Source organism: Macaca fascicularis, chromosome 2 (genome assembly GCF_037993035.2).
Source record: "Macaca fascicularis isolate 582-1 chromosome 2, T2T-MFA8v1.1".
Taxonomy (NCBI): Eukaryota; Metazoa; Chordata; class Mammalia; order Primates; family Cercopithecidae; genus Macaca; species Macaca fascicularis.
The window spans coordinates 120,357,658-120,381,777 of record NC_088376.1 but is presented as its reverse complement, the minus strand read 5'-3'; the positions used below and the strand labels follow the sequence as shown (position 1 = coordinate 120,381,777).

The window sequence follows — 24,120 nt, the reverse complement described above, 5'->3', positions numbered from 1 at the left end:
GTTAGTCCTTAACAGTGAAAACTTCAGTGCTGTCCTAGAGGATAAAACAAAAGGTAAAAAGTCTTTGAAATGTGACCAAACGTATTCTATGCTAAAACTGACATTTTTCTTTTAAAACCATTTAGATATTGCCTAGTAAGATACATTTGTTTTTACTGCTGCTGAATCTGTGTTGTAATTATGAGAATACATTTGTTTCTTTAACATGTTTATTTTTCATGTTTATTAAGTAAAATTATTTTCAGCATCACACTCACTGTGTGTAGGAAATATTATTTTGGATGAGTGCTACAATCACTGTGAAGAACTCACAAGCCAAGTTTAAGTGTTGTCAGTGTTAGAGTGGCACTAACCGAAGTCTTATTTGAAAGGTGTTTTTTCCTGAATAAGCTTTAAGTCAATGGCTACTCATGGAAACTTCTAATTTTTGTTGAATATGTGGCAGTCCAGAAAACTCTTTTAAGTTTATAGAAATTTTTTAATGAATATTTTGTTGCCTAAATTTTGTGTATTTTTCATTTGTTAATCCAATCAATTTTCTAGGTTTCTGAATTTCATTTGTAATTTTAAGCAGTTGATCTCTTCACAACTGGAAAAATAATCTTAATTCACTCTGACTTTACAGTAAACCTGTCCACGTTTCACATGGATAATTACACCAGCGATGAAGACACAGATGAAGACTTTGACACCCAGTTCATCATTCAGCAGAGTTTGCAGGATATTTATAAGCCAGGAACAGCACAACATGCACCTAAGGATGAGAGGTAATGGTTTTCTCATTGGCAATGTAGTATTAAGTGTTGTATTCAACAGCTGACATTTGTCATTAGCTTAAATCTAGTGTTGTGACAAAAACAGGAGGGTCAGACTCCAAGGAGCTGTCAATTAAATATCTGTAAGATATTGTGCCTGACTAGACAGGAATAATCTGGAAATAATTCAGAATTTAATTAGGCAATAAAATATCTGAAGGAGGTTAGCAGCAAATCTGGGTGAGGTGATACAGACTGGAAATCAGAAGAAAGAAAGAAATGAGGACATGAAGGGCTAGAGAAAAACTCAAATACATCTTGTCTTTGGGAATTGAAGAAATGCATAAATCCAACCAGGACACACAGAAAGTTAGCTATCTTCAACCTTAGTGGAGTAGGTGAGGACGGGGTCCAGTCTTTGATGTACTCAAATCAAAAGGAGGAATTCCATAAACTTGAATGAGACTTCTGAAAGTGTAGATTCAGAGTTTTGTTGAACAACACTGAAAAAGGACCAGTTGGACCCTGTGTGGGGTGTAAGAAGAGTCGTCCTGGATATGGGCAGTCTGCAGTCAAGCACACCTGCTCACGCGCTCTCTGGCCAATCAGAAACCTTGGTCTCCTGAGGTAGTAACCATCATTTCTTCTGGGGTGATAAACCAGTTTGCTTGGGATGGTAATCTCTATTTGCCTGCTGGATGTAAAACTAGAAAAACGTATTTTAACCCCAAGAGATTTCATAACTAAATAGAGACATGATGAAGCACATCAAATCTATATAGTATTTAAAAATGTAATAAACTCATGGAGTGATCACTATGTGTCATGTTATTTTAAGCACTTCATAAATACTAACTTTTAAATTCTAATTCTCATTATCTCTCTATGAGGTAGGTCCTATTATTATCCCTATTTAGAGAGGAAGAAAGTGAGGCACAGAAAAGTTAAGTGGCTTACCCAAGGTCACAGAGCTAGTAAGTGAAGAGCCAGGCAGTCTGATTCTAAAGTCTGTGCTCTTAACCAACACTGTTCCTATAGTTTTGTGTTCAATTTAGGATTAGTTTTTTTTTTTTTTTTTTTTTTTTTTTTGAGACGGAGTCTTGCTCTGTCGCCCAGGCTGGAGTGCAGTGGCCGGATCTCAGCTCACTGCAAGCTCTGCCTCCCGGGTTTACGCCATTCTCCTGCTTCGGCCTCCCGAGTAGCTGGGACTACAGGCGCCCGCCACCTCGCCCGGCTAGTTTTTTTTTTGTATTTTTTAGTAGAGATGGGGTTTCACCGTGTTCGCCAGGATGGTCTCGATCTCCTGACCTCGTGATCCGCCCGCCTCGGCCTCCCAAAGTGCTGGGATTACAGGCTTGAGCCACCGCGCCCGGCCCAGGATTAGTTTTTAAAATAATCTTTAAATATTTAAAGTTTTATAAAGCAATTAGCCTTATTAGATTATCTGTTATATTAACCTTATGATTAAAACCTTAAATTGCATAACTGAGTAACTGACTAATAATTTTAGGTTGAAAGGTATAAGAGAGTTGGGCTAAGTAGAGTACTGAAATGTTTCAGAGAAACTGAAATTGACTGTGGTTATGCATTTACTTGATTAGAATTGCAGGAATTGTATGATAGTTAGGCAGGCTTGCTGATTTACTCAGGTACTTGAAGGAATCAGAAAACTAGAACATACTTGTGACATGTGGAGTAATGGTTGGGACTAAAGATGTCCTAACTTCTGGAAGCTTATATGGCGAAGGAGAAGTAAGGCTACAGATGGAATTATGGCTGCTCATCAGCTGACTTGTAGATAGGGAGCGTATTCTGGATTACCCAGGTGGTCCCAGTGTAACACAGGATCTTTAAGTGTGAAAGAGGGAGTCAGGAGAGACAGCCTGGCAGATGGCAGTGTTAGAAGGACTAAGCCCAACATTGCTGGCTTTGAATATGGAGCAAGGAGTCCACAAGCCAGGAAATGTGGGTGGCTTCTAGAAGCTAGAAAAGGTGAGATAGGTTCTCCCCGAGAGCCCTCAGAAGGAACACAGACAGCCCTGCTGACACATTGATTTTAGTTCAGTGAGGACTGTTTCGGATTTCTGAACTACTGAACTGTAAGATAATAAATTTGTTTTATTATTGTTGTTTTAAGCCACTAAGTGTATGGTTACTTCTTACAGCAGCTATAGAAAACTAACACAATCCTAAATCTATGAGTGCAGGTTTAAATGTTTAAGATAACTTAATTGACCAAATTGTAAACAGGACAGAGTATCCAAGGGAATTTATTCTCCTCAACCTGGGTTCATTAGTTAAAGAATGGAAGGTGGCCAGGCGTGGTGGCTCATGCCTGTAATCCCAGCACTTTGGGAGGCTGAGGCAGGCAGATCACGAGGTCTGGAGATCGAGACCATCCTGGCTAACATGGTGAAACCCTGTCTCTACTAAAAATACAAAAAATTAGCCAACTGTGGAGGCGGGCACCTGTAGTACCAGCTACTCTGCAGTGAGCCAAGATCGTGCCACTGCACTCCAGCCTAGGCAACAGAGTGAGACTCCATCTCAAAAAAAAAAAAAAAAAAAAAAAAAAAAAGAATGGAAGGTGGCAATCCTTATTTGCTAGGTTTTAAAATAATGTAAGATTCATAAATTGAGATTTAAAGCCTTAAATAATAAAAACATTACTTAACTGCTAATAGCGTTTTCTGAGCACACATTCTGACTGTGAATATTTTTAAAAACTCACACCATTTTTATTTACTATTTTTAAAAATAGTTTATGCTAGAATCATTGACATTCTATAGTGGCCATCAAATTTTACCATGAGATAATGTGACATTTCAGTCATAGGCAGGCTTGATTCAGTTCAGTCAACACTGATTAAAGGCCTACTGCAATCCAGGCTCACACAGTCCTTGCCCTAAAGAAGCTAACAGGCGAATGCGGAAGACAGATGTGGTGAAGGAGCTTCCCTAGAATTTTGTTAAGGGCCACATTACATTTTACAAATAGAAGTATTTCTATTACGCCTCAGTCAATGCCTCCTATGAAAGTGCATCCCGGATTAACTACTACTACCGTTACCCTTTCCTTTTGATTTCTATCAGATTAACAGTTTTTTCCCCTCAGTTTTGGAATTACATATGTATTTTCTTCTGTGCAGCTCCCATTCCTTTTTGAGTGCTGACTATAAGAAGATAGTTGAAACAATAGAGAAAGTTAAGTACTCCTCCTCTTCTATCCCCTTTAACTTGTGGTAAGATGGGATGGTGACATTGGCTGGGCACAGTGGCTCATGCCTGTAATCCCAGCACTTTGGGAGGCCAAGGCAGGCAGATCGCCTGACGTCAGGAGTGCAAGACCAGTCTGGCCAATGTGGCGAAACCCCCCATCTCTACTAAAAATGCAAAAAAATAGCCGGGTGTGGTGATGGGCCCTTGTAATCCCAGCTACTCGGGAGGGTGGGGTAAGAGAATTGCTTAAACCCAGGAGATGGAGGTTTCAGTAAACCGAGATCACGCCACTGCACTCCAGTCTGGGCGACAGAGCGAGACTCTGTCTCAAAAAAAAAAAGGAAAAATGTGATGGTGACAGCTGGCAGCATTTCTCCTCGAAGCTCAGGAAGCCTAGAAGCAGGTTCTTCCATGCTGAACACCATGGGGGTCCACAGCTTATTGTCAAGAGTCTGATGTAGGCTTTTCTGGGAAAAAAATACTTCAGCTCAATGTAGCAAAGAGCTCCTGGGTTCCTTCCTAGACATAACTGTTTTTTCATAAGTAACAAGATGCTGGGGGTATTCACAGGCCCAGGTGTGGAATGCTAGATGACAGGCCTTACTGTCTGTCATATGCCATTTGTCTTTCATAAAAGGTGGCACTAGAATTCTGTTGTCTTATGCATTAACTTTGGTGGTGGAATTCAGGAAGCAATATGGGCTCCCTTGTAAGTGTGCCAAATGTGAATCTGTTCTCATTTGACTTGTTAATAGGTAAGGAAGATGCATTGTCACACTTAACCAAGTACCATTCTGCTTTTGGTGAAGCAGATGAGATAGGCTGGATTCCTCTGCATAAGGCTGCAGTGCAATTAAATAAGAAAATTTTGGAAATAACCCTAAGCGGTAAATTCCCTTTGACTCTTCTTGATGTTTCTAAGAGATAAATTTAACATTCATTTCTATGTCTTAACTTGTGTGGTATGATGAATTTATTTCAGCTTCAGACCCCAGTCTGTGGGAGCAAACCACTCACAATGGTGAAACGCCACTGTTTTTGGCTGTCAGCAATTGCCTCTTAGAAAATGCCACTTTTCTTCTTCTCAATGGCTGCAATCCAAATGCTAAGAATTTTGAAGGCAATTCTCCTCTTCTTACAGGTAAATGAATACCTTGTTTCTGAAAACGAGTCTGTGGCACTGAGTCTCCTTCATGCCCCCAAATTTCAAAGGCAGCTTTTTGTGCATAGTTGCAGCACTGTCGCTCTCCTCCCAACTGACCAGACATGGGTACCAACCCTCCAGAAGGTTTCTATAGGCTGCCCTGTGAGGTGGCCTGATGCAAAACCTCTGCTCAATTAAGGGCAGCTCATTTTGCATGGTGCCTTGATCAAGCCAGTTAATTCTGATATAAGAAATCAGAGGGGAGCAGAATTACCTCATGGAGCATGGGTGAAGGGCAGGCAGCTGAAACAGAAGAGTTGGTTGAAAACTATTAAGAAGCAGATAGATCTCTAGATCACTCCTGCCCAACCCCAGTAGACTCCTGGAGGTTTATTCTCTGCATAGCTTAAACGGAAAGTCTCTGGACCACGGAACTTTAGGTGAGGGTGGGAGTACTAGATTGAAAATACTGGAGGAATTAAGCAAACATAATTGAGACTGCCCAGCCCTCCTCCTAGAAGGCTGGCAGCCAGGCCCTTACCCTCCAGGCAGGGGGGTTCTCTGGAGGAATCTGACCAGCCCAAGAAGAAAGAGCTAAAGATAGTAACATTGGGGCTTTCCCAGTAAGTGGCCCAAACATATCAACCTATTGTTAAACCCACAGTCCGCAAGCCCCACCTTCTGCTTAAAATTTCCAACCAGCTTTCTAGTCTCCAACTTTTAATTATGAGCAAATAGCTGAAGGCTATCTGAGGAAAATCTTCAACCAACAGAGTTAAACAACTTTAAGATTATTTAGGGAAAATAAAATTTAAAGGGAAATTGTCATTAACTTCCTCAGAGAAACCATTTTAATAAGAACAAGGGGTTAGCAAAATCAGAAAACAAAATATTCTTGAAAATTAAAAATATGAGCAGAAATTTTAAAAACCAAAACAATGCTGGAAGATGTAGTTCAGGAAAGCTTCCAGAAGAATAAAATAAGAAATGGAAAATAGGAAAGAAGTAAAAATTAGCTGGATGATCCAAGAGGAGCAACATGTGAATAAGAGGAATGAGAGAACAGACAAGATGGAGGTGGTATATGGCCAATGCAGTAAGTCAAGAAAATGATGTCCTAAAATGAAGGACAAGTGTTTCCAGAATAAAGGGCCATACTAAGTGCCAGTTCAATGAACTGTAAAAGACCCAATCCCCTCAGCACTTTGTTTCTAGTCTTAGAGCAATGAGAGCACTTTCTGTGGCAAATTATAAATGCTTATTAGCAGAATTCATACTGATTCAGCACTTCAGCAGCTAGCAAGACTCCTTGTACACATTTGGTGCCAATAATTAATGAGTGAATAGTGAGATGGATAAAGTTAGGTGTTTTAGGATCTTGGGGGTCTAAGTATCCTTCTCTAAATGTGAATTCACAGTATAAATGCAGAAAAGCCAATTATTAGAGAATTTTGTGTAACAAAAACTTCTTCAAAATGTAACATATGTAGAAATAAATAATTCAAGGATACATGTGAAAATGTTAACAAAGATCATTTCAGAGGTAGAATTAAACTTTTCTACTTCTATACTCTAAGTTTATTGAACATAGCCTCTTTTACATTGTAATAAAAAATCATAAAAAGCTAAAAAAAAAAAAAAAGAGAAAGACTCACAAGTCACTAGGGACAAAGAAGTTTCCACAGACTTCCTGAGAGAAAAAAAGGAATACATAATATACAAAAGATGAAAAATCAGAGTGGTGTCAGACATCTCAATGGTGTAACTAGAAGCTTGAAGTAATTGGTGGTGAATAATAGTTTTGCAAACTCTAAGGAAAAATATTTCCAACTTAAAATTCTATATTTACTCCAACTCTCTAATCTGACAGTAGATTAAAGACATAAAAGATATTTTCAGACATACGAAATCTCAAAAACGTTCTTGCTCCCTGCCGTTAGGAAGCTAACGGAGCAAATGTTCTACCAACATTGGAGTAAAACAGAAAAACAAAAGCTTGGGATCCAGGAAACAGAAGATCCAAGCCAGGTGGGAGGCAAATGAGATCCCTAAGATGAGAGGAATAATGATCGTAGGATGACCACATATGACCAGGCACTGAGGTCCAGATTGGAACAGGTCAGGAGGCCCCAGGTAGAGGCTTCTTCAAGACCATGGTGGGCTAGGAATGACATCTTGAAGGGAGATGTAGACAGTTTAGAGAGTTTGGGGTGCAATTAATGATAAATTGAAAACTAAGCAAATGAAACATAAGACAAATATTAACTCCAGGGAAAACAAAAAGATGTGCAGAAAAGGAAATGTAAATATGGCCCACCTTTGAATGACATACATGAAGGTAAATATTTATCTAACAAAAATTGTGCTATAAAAACAATAGGATGGTGGGATGAGAAATGTGCACATGTGGTGGGGACAGGAGGAAAAAAAGTTAAATCATTTTCTATGGTAAGAAGTCATTAAATTATACCAAAACCAAAAATCAACAAATAGCAATACAAGCAGGTTACTTATGAAACACAGGCATGAAGAGCAAAGAATCAGCTAAAGGATACCTCTGGAGAAGGAGAAAGACTGTAGGGAAAGAGTGATAGACTTCACAGTAATTGGCTCTTTAAGTTCTGTACATGTATAACTTTTATCAAAATAAAAGCTGAAAATTAGGTTGGGTGCGGTAGCTCAAGTCTGTAATCCCAGCACTTTGGGAGGCCGGGGCGGGCGGATCACCTGCGATCACGAGTTTGAGGGCAGCCTGACCAACATGGTGAAACCCCGTCTCTAAAAATACAAAAATTAGCAGGGTGTGGTGGCAGGCACCTGTAATCTCAGCTACTCGGGAGGCTGAGGCAGGAGAATCACTTGAACCCGGGAGAAAAGAGGTTGCAGTGAGCCACGATCGCACCACTGCACTCCAGCCCGGGTGACAGAGCAAGACTGCATCTCAAAAAACAAACAACAACAACAACAAAAAAAACAATGAAAATTAAAAAGAGACCAACAGAGTACTGCCAAAAATTAGGATTTGGGGTCCCTTCGTGGTTTGTCTGAAGATGCTTTCTAAGGCTTTGCATTTTATAGAAAAACACTGAGCAGAAGAGCCTTCTCTGAGAAAGCACGCATAAACCACGAAGCACCCTAGCACTGTATAGTGAAAAGAACTCTGCGTCAGGTCTAACCTCTCTAAACCTGTTTCCTCGTCTATAAGATAGTATTTGTCTTGTGTGTAGAAAAATTACATATGTAAAAACCATGAAGCTGTGAAGCCTGTTGAAACAATGATGGTAGAGCTAGTTTTCCTCTCTTCACTTCAGCCTATCTGGCAGGTCAAATGATTCCATTTCTGTGGTACCCAAACAGCATGTCCCCACTGATAGGTCATGGAAAATGCTGGGTTAAAAAGTTAAGCAAACACATTGCAAGATTCCTTAGAGACTTCAATATATCAATACGCAAAGTGAATCTTGAAGAGGGTGATAGAATATACAGTGCTGGCTGAGAGCAGTGGCTCATACCAGTAATCCCAGTCTCTGGAAGGCCGAGGCAGGAAGATCACTTGAACCCAGGGGTTAAGACCAGCCTGGGCAACATACCAAGACTGCATCTCTACAGAAATTTTTAAAGAAATTAGCCAGGCATGGTGGTGCATGCCTGTAGACCCAGCTTCTTAGGAGGCTATGGCAGGAGGATTGACTGAGCCCAGGAGTTCAAGGCTGTAGGGAGCTATGATTGTACCACAACACTTCAGCCTGGATGACAGAATGAGACCCTAGATATATATATTTACATACACATATACACAAACACACAGTGTTCCCAAGCCTTTTATTATTAGTATTTTTTAAACTACAAAACAATTTTCTTTACAGAACCTTAAGGGGCTTTCTGCACAACATACTTTGGTATGTTGCTAAAATGTGTTAATGCAGAAATGATAGGCCAAAACTATCATCATCTATGGCCTCAACCACTCCCACCAGACATGCATATTTAAATTGTGTTTTAGTCATTCATTTTCTGGGGTAGATTCTGGTGGGTTTTTTTGGGCACGTTTCCATGTCTGGGCTGTCTTTTGTTTGTTTTTTTTTTCTCTTATTTTAAAGCAGCTACAAACATTTCCAGGACTGTACTGAATAATTAAGTTCCCATTTTCTTGAAGAATAAAGATAAGTGAAAAGTTTACATTTGTGTTTCAACCACATAAGCAATGAATAATTACTCATGGCTTACATAAAAACAAATAGTCCATTGATGTAAAATACTCTCAGTGTTATCTGATACATGCCTTACTTTACAATCTGTTTCCTAAACACAGAATGTTGGGGTCTGGGAGTGGGTGGGAAGAACTCCTTAAGAAAGCCTGAGGGATACTTGCAGATATGCTGCTCTGGTCTTAACTTCCCGTTGAACATGCCCACCTCACTTCTCATTTCCCAGCTGTGCTGCGTGACTCCTATGACATGGCTGCCTTGCTGATCAACTATGGAGCAGATGTCAATCTGCGTTGTGCCAACGAGAGGACAGCTCTCCACGAAGCAGCCAAACTGGGCAGAGAGGACATGGTGAAGCTTATGCTGGTTTCTGGGGCACACCCTGACCCACAGAGCACATATGGATTCACTCCTCTTGCTCTTGCTGCCCAAAGTGGACACACTGAAATCATGGAAATGTTACTGCGGAAAGGCAAGATCTTCTGTTTGGTCAGCACACTAACAAAGGGTAACATGATCCAGGGGTTTTCCTCTTAATGGAGAACTTCAAAATAATAAAAGTTAATATTTTATTTAAGCCTAATATAAATGTTTGATAAAAATTATGGGTTAATAGTGATTACTGAAAAGCCTAACATAAAGATTGAATTTTTTATTAGGTCTGACATAATTTTCCAAAAGTTACTAGGATGCAGGTTACTTTTACTTAACATTCCTTCACCCTGCTAAGAAGATGGTGGTTTTTTAACTTTTTTGTGGTGTTGTCCTTTTCTAGAATCATAAAATCAAACACCCTGCAACATACTCTACACGTTACCTCTGCCTAAGTCTAAATCATGAGGCGGTTTAATCTGTTACCAAATGACTAGATATTAGGAAATTCTTCCTGATTTCTTCTCTTTGGGTCCCAGTTCTTCACTCTAGTAATAACCAAAACTCCAAGAGAAGGGGAAAGCAACTTACAGTATTGGGTACTACTGTCTAAGCAACAAGCATTAAACTACCCATGTTGCCTTGTAACCCTTTAAAAACCATGTGAGGTAGGTATTATCCTCGTTTTGTACTGGAGGAAAGTGAGGGTCAGCCATGGTACCAGTTGCAGGACTTCCCTTCAAACATGCCCCCTCCCCTATCCCCAGCTCTGTAGCTGTGGTCATTTTGAATGCTGGCTTAACTGGCAGGGACCCTTGGCTCAGAGAACTTTGGCTTTTACTGTCTTTGAGGAGAGCTCATTGATGACACTGTTAGATGAAGCAAGGTAAGATCAATCTAAAGCTTTTTTTCAAAAAAGCACACTTTTACCAAGATTTTTAAAAGTCTCAATAATAGAATTATCTTCTTTATTCTCCTCCCTATGTCTAGAAGTATTATTTTGTTCTTTAACAATATACGGTCCTGGTCTCCAATATTCTAGATGGCAGAGACTCTTATATTTAAGAACAACCTTGTGCTCTTTAGACTTATCTAAATCTTTCCTGTCATATGGGGGAGGCTAGTTTCTAATCAATGGCCATAAGACATTTTAAGTAAGATGTTTTACATGATCAATATAAGAAATGTCTAAAGTCATTAGCTGGAATAGCAAAAGTAAACATTGGAGTCTTTCATCTATGAGGAAAGAGTAACCTTTTGTATACATCATTGATTAAAATACAGAGAAAGAGAAGCAACAGATGTTAAATCCTTTACCCTGCAAAGAAACCAGCATCAGTTGACCTCAGTGAGTGAGCATTTCCTTTAAGTGACTCCCTTACAAAGTAATTTGCACCAAGTGGCATAGATGGTAAATGACAGAGCTAGTATTTCAAGGTACATCTGTCTGATTCCAAATCACATTACCACCCTGCATTGCTAGAGTGGCAACATGGCATCAGAGATATAAGCCCTGGATCTAGAATACTTGCATAGAATCCTGACTACCTTGCTTACTAGCTGTGCATCTTTGGGGAAGTCACTGAAACTCAATGAGTTTCTTCATCTTTAAAATGAGTATGTTAGCACCTACTGCTAGGGGTTCTTACAAAGTTTAAAAATTATACACATAAAGGAATCAGCACATAGTGGACACTCAATAAACAGAGGCTTATTGGACTTCTTAAGGCATTCTTGGAATGGGGTTCTTGGGCAGTCACTGGACCCTGATGACTGTGTTAAAGTCACTACATCTTTTTTATGTGAGCTTCAGAATGCTCTCCTCAACTTTCGTCCATTCAAATGCTGTTTCCTCACAGCCTGTTTTACTGGGAAGACTTCCACAACTGACCCAAACTCTTTTCTCCTTCCTTCACCTCCCAGCTCCCCTTCCAACCCCAGCCCTAGATCTTCTAGAAGACCTTTTGCCTGTACCTGTACTCTTATTCACATCACTCACATAACACTTAATGTACAGGGTATATATAAGTTAAGCATTCTTTTTTTGTTTTGTTTTGTTTTTTTGTTTTTTGTTTTTGAGACGGAGTCTTGCTCTGTTGCCTAGGCTGGAGTGCAGTGGCCGGATCTCGGCTCACTGCAAGCTCTGCCTCCCGGGTCCACGCCATTCTCCTGCCTCAGCCTCAGGAGTAGCTGGGACTACAGGCGCCCGCCACCACACCCGGCTAGTTTTTTGTATTTTTTTTTAGTAGAGACGGGGTTTCACCGTGTTAGCCAGGATGGTCTCGATCTCCTGACCTCGTGATCCACCCGTCTTGGCCTCTCAAAGTGCTGGGAATACAGGCTTGAGCCACCGCGCCCGGCCAGCATTCTTAATCTGAAAATCTGAAATCCAAAATCTTCCAAAATCTGAAACTTTTTGAGCATCAAAATGATGCTCAAAAGAAATTCCTACTGGAGCATTTCAGATTTCAGATTTCTGGATTTGGGACTTGTAAATATAATGCAACTTGTAAGTGTAATACAAATACTTTTTTAAAAAACCCTGAAATCTGAAACACTTCTGGTCCCAAGCATTTTGGATAAGGGATACTCTGTACTAATAACTGTACAACAACTTATCTCTTTGGCTATTGGCAGTTCCTAACCTCAATTAAAAAGTTAGTGTCTCTTACTATGGTCCCCTACAAACAAGCTAAAACAGAACAAATGCCCTTTTCCACCAAAACAGTATCATTAGATGGCATGGTATTATAGTTCGATAGATTTGTTAGTACCATCCTATATGTGTGTTATAAGTGGGCTTTTGTAGGCTGGTCTAGAAATAAAAGCAACTTTTATAACAGTATTTCTACTGGAATTTTCAAGTTCCAAACAAATGGACATCAAATTACTTCAAAAACTAACCTACTTATAATTTAGAAACTGCCATTTTTTTTTCTTCCCCAACTAGTTTATAAGCTACTTGAGAGCAGGAGGTATATATTTTGTCACTTTGATTCTTGGTGCTTTGCTAGAGTGCATGCTCACTAACTGCTTTTTGTTGATGGTGATATATTTTTAAGATTGCTCAAGAAATAACAGTGGAAAATAATTTTTGCATTGACAAGAGTCTTTCTCCTCTTAGGAGCTAATGCTCATGGTCAGGCCTCTGATTCTTCTTCCATTTTACTCGAAGCTGCGAGTGGAGGAAATCCAGATGCTGTGGCCCTCTTGCTGGAGTACGGAGCTGATGCCAACATCCCTAAGAATTCAGGCCACCTGCCCATCCATGTGGCAGCTGACAGGGGCCACTTACTGTTAAGTTCAATTACATTATTGTAAATAATAAAAATTGTAATAGCTACCTTTTATTTTGAGCTGCTTCTAGGAACTTTATAATCTTTAATCACCAATCCCACAACCTAAACATACTGTTTTTTTGTTTTTTGTTTTTTTCTTTTTTTTTTTTTTGAGATGCAATCTCACTCTGTTGCCAGATGCTGGGTCTGAACCACAGACCCTGGCCAAGCAACAGATGAAAGGAGTACTTAGACACAGGTATCCAGTGAAAGAGTGGGCTAGGGGACCAAGCTGCTCACAGAAAGAGTTGTAGCAGCCATGGCCCTGACAAGCTGGTGCTTCAGGCATTTATTTAGTACAGATTTAATGACAAAGGCTTTGAGTCAGCACATTTTGTGGGTAATTAACACAGTTTCCCCCACCCCATCTAGATCAATTCCCTTACACTTCCTTGTTATCTACTCTGAGAGAATTCAGCTGCCTTCAGCCAAATCCTTTCCTGAAGCTTTTGCAAAACCTCCCAGCCTTCCGAAAAGGTTTGCTTCTATCTATAACTTTTATAATTTTTCCCACCATGCTGACCGAACTCCTACAGCCAGACTGGAGTGCAGTGGCATGATCTCAGCTCACTGCAACCTCCGCCTCCTGGGTTCAAGCAATTCTCCTGCCTCAGCCTCCTGAGTAGCTGGGACTACAGGTGGGCGCCACTACACTGGCTAATTTTTGTATTTTTAGTAGAGATGGGGTTTCACCATGTTGGCCAGGACGGTCTCGATCTCTTGACCTCGTGATTTACCCACCTCAGCCTCCCACAGTGCTGGGATTACAGGCTTGAGTCATGACGACTAGCCTTAAACATACCTTTTAAAGATGGGAAACTCTTAGGAGAATTGCTTGAAACTGGGAGGTGGAGGCTGCAGTGAGCCGAGATCGCGCCACTGCACTCCAGCTTGGGCAACAAGAGCAAAACTCCGTCTCAAAAAAAAAAAAAAAACTCTTGACCAACTAGCAAGAACTAGAAATGGTTGTTTACCAGGCATCCTCTGAAGCCACCAAAGAGATATAAAACTTTTTTCTCAGGTATTTAGACAATATGGGAAGCCTCAGGTTTCTGGGCTAATTCTGAATTTTACAGCTTAGACAGTAATTCCATTCAATTTTACTTGGTATCTGAGCTTCTGGATGAAGGAATTATGCTTTTGTTTGGTTGGGGGTTCTAAATGCCCCCTGAATATTGATACTATCTGGTATTACTATAAAACAATAATAAACAAGTTAGTGCTACTTTTTTTTTTTTTTTTTGAGACAGGGTCTCGCTCTGTCACCCAGGCTGGAGTGCAGTGGCCGGATCTCAGCTCACTGCAAGCTCCGCCTCCCGGGTTCACGCCATTCTCCTGCCTCAACCTCCCGAGTAGCTGGGACTACAGGCACCCGCCACCTCGCCCGGCTAGTTTTTTTTTGTATTTTTTAGTAGAGACGGGGTTTCACTGGGTTAGCCAGGATGGTCTCGATCTCCTGACCTTGTGATCCACCCGTCTCGGCCTCCCAAAGTGCTGGGATTACAGGCTTGAGCCACCGCGCCCGGCCCGTTAGTGCTACTTCTTAAAAACAATGTTGAAATGCATTTTGAAATTCTTTCTCAGAGCACTAAAGATACTGATTCCAGTTACGGATCTTGCTGCCATTAAGCAGAGTGGGATCAGTCCAGTTCACTGCGCAGCAGCAGGAGCACACCCTCAGTGCCTGGAACTCCTCATCCAGGCTGGATTTGATGTGAACTTCATGCTGGATCAGAGAGTTAGCAAACACTACGATGACCACAGGAAGTCAGCTTTGCATTTTGCTGTATCAAACAGTGACCTCTCTTCTGTCAAGCTGCTTCTGAGTGCTGGAGCTCTGCCTAACCAAGACCCGGTTAACTGCCTCCAGATAGCCCTCAGGATGGGCAACTATGAGCTGATCAGTCTGCTGCTAAGGCATGGGGCCAATGTCAACTACTTCTGCAGAGTTAACCCTTTACATTTCCCATCAGCACTGCAATACACTCTGAAAGATGAAGTCATGCTCAGGATGCTGCTGAACTATGGGTATGACACACAGCGATGTTTTGATTGCCCACATGGAGACAAAGTCCATCCTTCCTATACTGTTGAAGGCTGGACATCTACAGTTATCAAAGATACTAAGGTAAGTCCACAGTATTGGCTGTATTCCCTTACAGTCATTATTTGTGGCCCTGGAACTATGGCAATAAATAGATTACATCCATTCTCTCCAGAAGCTTGAAGAGATCCTAGTATAATAACAATTATATGATAAAATAATTATGATAAAATGAACACAATGTAGAAAGATATAAAAGGAACAAAAACAGTACAGAGAAAAGTGATTTAACTCTGCCTAGCAGTGTGAGGAAGTTTCATAAATGAAGCAACTGATTAAATGATTTACTTTGATCATATTTCTGATGAAAAAAACAATCAGAATAAGTACAGTTGACTAATACCATCCCTCCCCGTTTTTGAGACATTTTTCCCTCTTGGCCTTCATCACAACACTTCTCCTTTGACTACTATGCTAAACCATAGCTACTTCATGTTTTTCATTTACTTTCCTAATTCTGACTTTGTTTCCCTCAGTTCTGTGAAGTAATAACTTTGTCATGGCTGCAACACCTCTCTGGAAAGGTTGTTCGAGTGATGCTTGATTATGTTGATCAAGTTCGGATCTGTTCAAAGTTGAAAGCTGTGCTCCAAAAACAGGGGATCTGGTCAGAAATACATTTTATCTTAAGTGAGTATCCTTATAGAATGACTTTTTACAAAAATACTAATTGTATTCTAATTTGATTGTTTTAGAATTAGAACACCCTTCTCTTCTGGTTAAAAGCTTGACTTAAACCAGAAAAATACTATTCCTATCTTAAAAAAATGTTACTAACTACACTTAATTTGTATTTATTACCTTTTCCGAGGAGATAAAACCTGTTAGGTAACTACTTATTATATAGGTAGGTAATACTTTCATCCCAATCCACCTAAACCATGGCTACAAAAGAACACCATGGACACAGGAATGAAAAGCTATTATATGGCAATAAAAACAAGGATGAGAAAAAGCTAAGAGCCAAGTCTGTTGAGGGTATCAAAAGGACTTTCTTCAAAGCAAATCCTTTCAAAGTAGCATGTAAGACAAATTAATAATTTATCTTGTGTTATTTCCCTTGGGGGGTAATCTTCAGTTTCTACCCTGTCCCTGAGGGGGCTAAAACATGCAGACTTTTTTTTTTTTTTTTTTTTTTGAGACAGAGTCTCACTGTGTCAACCAGGCTGGAGTGCAGTGGCGCAATCACAGCTCATTGCAACCTCCGCCTCCTGGGTTCAAGCAATTCTCCTGCCTTGGTCTCGCGAGTAGCTGAGATTACAGGCGCATGGTCACCATGCCCAGCTAAGTTTTGTATTTTTAATAGAGACGGGGTTTCACCATGTTGGCCAGGCTGGTCTCGAACTCCTGGCCTCAAGTGATCCACCTGCCTCGGCCTCCCAGAGTGCTGGGATTATAGCCATGAGATACCCCGCGTGGCCACATGCAGATTTAAGAACTTCAGATCTCACAGGCCAGATCCACAATTGATGCCAGTCTTTGGATTCTAACTTGACATGGCTCTGGAACCATATCTACAACAAGAATTGCAGTAAGAACTGAAAAACTATTTCCCTGATTTTGCTATTTAGTAACAGCAAATGAAATGCTATCAAATACATTTGCTAACAAAACCCTAAGATACTAAAAAATAAGTTCTTTTTCTCTTTGGATAATGTGCCTTTTCTTTTTAGCAAACCCTCGCTCCCTAAAACACTTGTGCCGCCTAAAGATCCGGAAATGCATGGGACGTTTACATTTGCGCTGCCCTGTATTCATGTCATTTCTTCCATTACCCAATCGTCTAAAAGCATATGTCCTTTACAAAGAATACGACCTTTATGGACAAGGAATTTTTACAGGAACCTGGTAATCAAACCATTCTAATGGAAAAGGTATAATTTTGCAGCTGTATTCCTTAGAATTTCACTTATGTATGATTCATATTTTTTGCTTTACCCACCAACTAAAATCTCAATGCAGTCTAAGTCCTTTAAAAAGTAGCTCTGGGAGGCTGAGGCAGGAGTGTTGCTTCAGCTTGGGGAGGTCAAGGCTGCAGTGAGCTGTGATCGCGCCACTGCACTCCAGCCTAGGTGACCAGAGCAAGACCCCATCTCTAAAAGAAAAACAAATTTTTTTTAAGTAGCTTTGAACATAGCCTCTCAACATATAAATGACTAGCATTCTCAAGGCAGTTTAAAAAAAAAAAACCCAAATAGTAAAAATTTCAATTAACTGAAATACACCAGTTCTAATTAAGTGTATAAATCCAATGTCTATGTGCTCAAAATAATAGATGCCACTTCTGACAAGTCAAGATAACTCATTACAGTATCTTTTTAATAGAGAAGTATATATGTAATACAGTAGTCTCCCTTATCTTCAGAGGATACGTTCCAAGACCCTCAGTGGATGCCTGAAACCAGGGTTAGTACAGAACCCTATACATAGTGTATTTTTTTCCTACACAGTCACGTATCATACAATGTTTCAGTCATCATTGGACTAAATATGTAATGGTGGTCCCATAAGATTATAATGCTTATTTTTACTGTACCTTTTCTATGTTTAAATACATACTTACTATATGTTATAATTGCCTATTCAGTACAGTAACATGCTGTACAGGCTTGCAGCCCAGGAGCAATAGGCTATATAACACATGGCCTAGGTGTGTAGTATACCATCCCATCTAGGTTTGTGTAAGTGACTCTACGATGTTTGCACAATGACAAAATCACCTAACACATCTCTCAGTAGGTATCTACATCTTTAAGCCAGTTGTTAAGCAACATACAACTGTACACGCATGCCCTATAGTGTGGATACACTGGACAGAGGGATGATTCAGGTCCCAGGTGAGACAAGGCAGGACAGCGAGAGACTTCATCATGTTGCTCAGAATGGTGTGCAATTTAAAACTCATAAATTACTTATTTCTGGGATTTTCCTTTTAACACCTTTTTTTTTTTTTTTTTTTTTTTTTTTTTTTTTTTTTTTTTGAGATGGAGTCTTGTCCTGTCACCCATGCTGGACTGCAGTGGCATGATCTCAGCTCACTTTAACCTCTGCCTCCCGGGTTCAAGCGATTCTCGTGCCTCAGCCTCCCGAGTAGCTGGGATTACAGGTGTACACCACCATGCCTGGCTAATTTTTGTATTTTCAGTAGAGACGGGGTTTCACCATGTTGGCCAGGCTGATCTTGAACTCCTGACCTCAGGTGATCTGCCCTCTTTGGCCTCCCAAAGTGCTGGGATTATAGGTATGAGGCACCGCACCCAGCCTCCTTTTAATAGTTTTGGACCACGGGTAACTGAAACCACACAAAGGGAAACCATGGATAAGGGGGCCTACTGTACATCTCAGTGATTGGACTGAATACACACTGACCCCAGTACATGACTTAGAAGTTTGCTGTTCTTGTGGAAAACTCCCAATACCAGCTTAGTGTCTACTACTGTTTCTTTGTAGAGTGAAGTACAGAGATAGGGTAATTCAGTTAATTGAAATACAACTCTCAATTGAAATTTCATTATTAATGAGAAACGTGTATCCCTTCTTTCCACAAAACCCTGGCTATGGCTGACCATTTACTGGTTAATATGATCACTGGAATTGGAATTACAAGTGTTTGCAAATGATTGACAGCTTATGATTTCTGTATTGAACCTAGCCTGATAATGGACATGAAGAGGCTCACTGATGGGAGTTATGTTAAATTTTTATTTCTATATATTTCATACTGCATGTAAGTATAGGTTCCTTTTTCTGAGATGGAGAGCCGCCCTGTTGCCCAGGCTGGAGTGCAGTGGTGCAATCTCAGCTCACTGCAACCTCTGCCTCCTGGGTTCCAGAGATTCTCATGTCTCAGCCTCCCAAGTAGCTGGAATCACAAGAGTGTGCCACCACACCCAGCTAATTTTTGTATTTTTAGTAAAGATGGGGTTTCACCATGTTGGTCAGGCTGTCTCCAACTCCTGACCTCAAGTGATCTGCCCGCCTTGGCCTCCCAAAGTGCTGGGATTACAGGCATGAGCCACTGTGCCAGGCCTGCATGTAAGTATACATTTCTATGTGTGGAAAGTGAGGAAAGAAACTGAAAAAGACATTCATTCAACCACACTTGTGTCACATTTAGAAGCCACATCAATAGGGGTAACAGGTACAATGATATTGTCCATTTTCACTACAGCCCAGTCAGCTATGGCCTTGATGTGTTTACATGTTTAGTCTTGGTACTTTTTAAAGAATTAGAGAGTCCATTTTAGGGAAACTGAAGCTATATGATTTTTTTCTGGTGTAGGGATTAATGGCTATATAGACTATTTCAGTAAGCACAGACTTTAAATTATTTTTATAGTTTTTTTACATTAAAAAATTTATATAGCTGACATGAATAGTTTTTATTTTTTTAAATCAAACTGATAAGTGAGAGATTATATCTTTCAATATAGAAATATATTTAGGCTATACATGCACTTCTATCAGATAAATTATATAATTCTAAAGTTAATTTCATCTATTACCTGTACCTTCTAAAAGTGTATGTACATTTCTATAAAATTCTAAACAAATTAAAACACTAAATCCCAGAAGAAAGGAACTAATTGCCAACTAATTGCCATAAGAAACTATAAAGAGCACATGGGATGAAAAAGCATTAGTATTGAAATTACAGATCCAAGCTATACTGTGGCATGCACAATAATCTGCCCCTTTAAATTGGAGGAATTTCTGTGAGTAGGACCAAACAGTAGCAAGTATACATCAATTAATGAAGTCTTTTTCCTTTGCTAAAAGAAAAAAAGTCACCAGCGATTGATTAGTTTGCTTCTATAACAAACTTTTCCTAATAAGGTGACAATTATTTTTTTCCATTTTAGCTGCTGTGGAATTGCAGTTGGGCTAGACGTGTTATTTATAATGTCATAACAGATTAAGGAGTCCATTGTTTTACAAACATCTGAAATTACTTTGAGAAATAAAGTTCAGAGTATCAAATATTTCATTAAAAAACACTGTACAAAAATCATGGACTTTATTATACATTAAAAAATCTAACTTTTTTCCTGAAGCCTTGTCAGTAAATACCTATTGTGACAAAATGAAAAAATAAGTTCTCCACCCCACATGTATACCAATACCATGATCACATAAAGTCGAGTTCTTCAAGTCCAATTCTAAAGTGAAACATAGCATGATTTTAAATTGTACACTGCATGATTAATAGTATCAGTGAAATAAGAATTAACCAATTCACTTACATTATAAAATCACCAAATATACAAAGCAATTTTGCACATTAGTTACAACTTAATCCCCAGTCTCACATTAACTGAAGTAAATTTCATGAGTAAAGCCACAGAGATTGGTTAAAAAGTATAACATAGTTCCAGTTTCAAATCTTTATGTATTACTAATTAATGTAGAAAACTGAAATCTCATGGGAGAAGAGTAAACCAAACTTGCTAAAAATAAAGGGTTGCTTTCTACAATTGGTGTGTTTAAATATTTAAAATACAATCTGAATGCTAAGAGGTTGTCTCAGAACCAACATTAATATTTTCGTTTTATTCAGGTGGCAGGTTTTACAATACACTAGCTCTTAGGATCTCTTGGCATTAATAATAGGATTCAAATTTTAAATAATACAGTTCCTAGATATAATGCAAAGTTAACTCAGATGCCTTTACCATATACGATTTTATCTTCCCTAGGATGCACATCCTACTGACCTTTTCTCAAGCATATGGAAACACATTTACCACCCCTAGATTGTGGAGTCTGATGACTCTTTTGAAATTAAACAATAATCATTGCAGACGTGGCAAAAACTAGACTAGCTTTAGGGACTCTGTTCAAGTTAATAGCTTTAGTCCCTTGTTAGCAAGTTTTCAAAATTTTTAAAGGTGAGAGGGAATAACTAACTGGTTTCCTATCTACTGACTTCATTGCCATAGTTACAAACATACTGTTCATACAGCTAACAGAATGCATTGCAGAAGTAGGCAGGCTTAAAATCTTTTCTGTTTAAAAAGCAGTTTTGTTGATTTCTAACACCATTAAGTGTAAGTCTGAATGTGAGAAAAGATATCCCAAAATCTAATCCAATTACCCTCAGAGCATCTCAAGAACTAGAAGGGATTTCAAAGGAGGATAACAATCAGCTTTACCACTAGGCAGAAACCCATGGGCAGCCTTTAAATAACAAAAAGAGCTTATTAAAACGGATACTTAAATCTCTGCAGTAATGGAATAGTTCATATAGTTCAATAATAATGGAACAGAAGTTGAATCATCTAAAATTGTTAAACCCACTCATAATTTCTATTTAACATTGGAATGCACTTTGATTTGACCTATGAAGATGGGTGTAGTATTGTAGAAATTTCTGTGAACATGACTTAAAACAAACTACAGGTTTGTCCAGCATCCCTAAGTCTGCCAGTGCCCTTAACTCTAGCCTACAGTATGACCCAGGGTGCTGACCAAGGGCAGCACTTGCTACCATGCAAAGCACCAGCTTAGTACAGCTGCCTCCTAATGATGACCACCTTCCGTGTAGAGTAACAGATTTCATCTGAACTAAGTGAGGTGACAATTTGTAGTATAAACAAAAGACTTAATGGAACAGAAAGCTCCAGTCTCCAAAAGGTCTTAAAAACAGGACTTGCCATGACTACTTAAGTGCTGGCAACAGAAGAAATTCTAACTTCAACAAAACAATTGATACACTATTGTGAAAGCATTCCCTTTGGTAAGCACAAAATAAACTTTTTATCAAAAAGTATTTCATAAATTTCTACTTTTTTACTGTACGTTTTGGTAACATAAAGCATCAGTAAATAAACATTACACCCATTTGGCACATGGATAGAAGGAATATCATGATCCTATATATCATTATCCTATTCCTACAGAAAACAATGTACATATAGTGTGAAACAGCCGAGTTATAGTTTGAGACCTAAAACAGATGTCATTTCTAATGCAGAACTACGAAGAAAAAACTGTATATCAAAAAAAAAAAAAAAAAGGCTTTCTCCCTTGTAAAATTATTAAAGTCTTAGTGGCTAACCTCTTGAAAAATCTGTAAATGTGTGACTATGTATTTTACTCACTATATTAACTTTGTATATATATATATACTTTTTCATGTGAAACACATGAAAACAATTTCTATTAGCAGTGTTAAAAGTGATTACAGAAAAAAAAATTAAGGTTTAACATAGACAACAGGGAGTAGAGAAATGTTATTTTAACCTTGGCACCAGGTTAAATCCTTCCTTGGTCAACTTCTCCTATACTCTACGAGGCATTCAATGCATTTTCAATCTTTCATAAAATTGGACCTTTTTCTCATTTGAAGAGTAGACATATTTACAATAATTAGTGCAAATTATTCTATTCTCATACATTAGTTATTGGCCTTTATGGATATAAAGTGGTGATTCAGTACTTTATCAAAACATGGGATTATGAAAATACTGGGAATAACAGTCTGAAATTTAAAAGATTACATTTTCTAAACTAAACTCTGGGAATTTTTACTTTAAGCATGAAACATAATTGTTATAGAACTTCTTTTGAAATGTCACTTGACTTTCAATAAAAACTATTTCACACAATGCAGAAAATACAATGTATCATTCTATAGCAGTATCTTTGTCAATCCTAATCTAAAATGTATTTGAACAAAAAATCTTCTAATAAATTCCATTATCTTATTTTTAACCACTACTGCTCTGCAGCAGTAATTGAAGTCCCAACCTGAGAACTAAAAATGTGACAATAAAATGCCAAGGGCTCTATCAATCTTGAACTGAAGACACTTAAGCTTCTTTCCTACTGGCATCAAGTGCAGTACATTAGCGAAATGTGAGCAATCCCAGAAAGTGCCCTGAGATCAACAGTACCACCTGCCACAATTTGAAACCTTAAGTGTAAAATCTCTGTTCTAATTATTTTATAAAAGTTCTATTGCACATTTAATATTGTTAAAATATTTGCAAACTTGTAGAATTCTCTGTATAAAGGGCTTTAAACTTATTCAGCTAAATGCTTCCTCACTGCCAGCAAAATGTTCGTAATGAAAGAAAAGCATATCCATGAATGTCTAAGCCTGAAGAGTAAATGATTTCTTACAGTCATAGCCAATTACAATGCAAGAATTAAAAGTTCACAATCTGAAGGAAAAAATTATTGAGCAAATGTCTACTTCAGGGAGATGAGCAGGTTTTCTTTAGATGTTAATGCATAGTACATTATGTTTAAGGGGGAAAAAAGATCAATGCAAACCTAAGTCATCAAGTTCAATCTTTCTTTTAAAATGTAGCTACAACAAATAAGCAAATATAAAGCTTAGTCTCCTCCTTGATATTTCAACACAGTTGTTACCTTGTGCCATTTCACCATAGAAACTGTCAAATTCCAAGGGGGAAATATCTACCAAAAGTTTAAGTTTATGCTTCTGACTCTCTCTTCTTTCCTCCTTCTCCCAAATCACTCTCTTCTGACTGGCTACTGCTAAGGACAACAAACTGCCCCTCACTACTGGCTTGGTTTGGTCTACTGGACGCAGCTATCAACCGACTTTGTTCTTCCAAGTCCTAGTGGAAAAGACAAAAAAGAAACTAAGTTACTTGTCTGCAGTCAAATGGCAAATTATGCAGTTAAGATACAATCTTGAGAGCCACTTCAGTTCTTCTGTCATAAATATATATGCATACTTCTGACAACTTGATAAAAAGAAAAGCTACACCCAAACAATACAACACCAAAATGAATTTTGGCACCATCCTATAAAACCCAGCATTCAAACTAAAATATTTTTTCTCATTTTCTTTTTTTACGACCAACAACCAAATAAAGCCCATCATCTTTTACCATAGTAAAACCCTCTAAAGGGATCACCCCACACTCCTTTCCCTTTCCAGCCCTTTTCTCCATCCCTGTCCAATTCATCTTGCTAAATCAGGTGTCACCTTCCCTCAGCCTAGCC

The 24,120-nt window shown here is 38.9% G+C and overlaps 2 protein-coding genes across 8 annotated transcripts in view; one reads left to right on the top strand and one right to left on the bottom strand.

Moving 5' to 3' along the window:
• ASB14 (ankyrin repeat and SOCS box containing 14) lies at positions 1-23,945 on the top strand. Of its 3 annotated transcripts, none has more exons than XM_005547447.5 (11): positions 1-53; positions 626-767; positions 3,905-3,960; positions 4,730-4,861; positions 4,957-5,115; positions 9,553-9,798; positions 12,823-12,994; positions 14,621-15,164; positions 15,617-15,770; positions 16,814-17,014; positions 23,651-23,945. In XM_005547447.5, the coding sequence occupies exons 2-10, from the start codon at positions 646-648 to the stop codon at positions 16,990-16,992; spliced, it is 1,764 nt and encodes a 587-aa protein (XP_005547504.3). In that variant the 5' UTR covers positions 1-53; positions 626-645; the 3' UTR covers positions 16,993-17,014; positions 23,651-23,945. The 3 variants fall into 3 exon arrangements, with proteins under 3 accessions (XP_005547504.3, XP_045241952.2, XP_073888662.1); XM_045386017.3 differs by having other exon boundaries at positions 9,553-9,834; positions 12,874-12,994; XM_074032561.1 differs by lacking the exons at positions 3,905-3,960; positions 4,730-4,861; positions 4,957-5,115.
• Positions 20,123-24,120, bottom strand: part of APPL1 (adaptor protein, phosphotyrosine interacting with PH domain and leucine zipper 1) — a 46,639-nt gene continuing 42,641 nt past the window's right edge. For all 5 annotated transcript variants that reach the window (XM_045386015.3, XM_045386014.3, XM_015446095.4 and 2 more), the window contains one exon: positions 20,123-23,728. In XM_045386015.3, the coding sequence (XP_045241950.1) occupies positions 23,582-23,728 (147 nt within the window). In that variant the 3' untranslated portion in view covers positions 20,123-23,581. The remainder of the gene's footprint in view (positions 23,729-24,120) is intronic.

What these genes read in the sequence shown, in the direction of transcription:
- ASB14 (XM_005547447.5), top strand. Translation starts at nt 646, where the DNA reads ATGGATAATTACACCAGCGATGAAGACACAGATGAAGACTTTGACACC. An exon ending in AGTTGAAACAATAGAGAAAG is followed by an intron (nt 3,961 to 4,729) that starts TTAAGTACTCCT and finishes ACTTGTTAATAG; the next exon opens with GTAAGGAAGATGCATTGTCA. An exon ending in CAGTTATCAAAGATACTAAG is followed by an intron (nt 15,165 to 15,616) that starts GTAAGTCCACAG and finishes TGTTTCCCTCAG; the next exon opens with TTCTGTGAAGTAATAACTTT.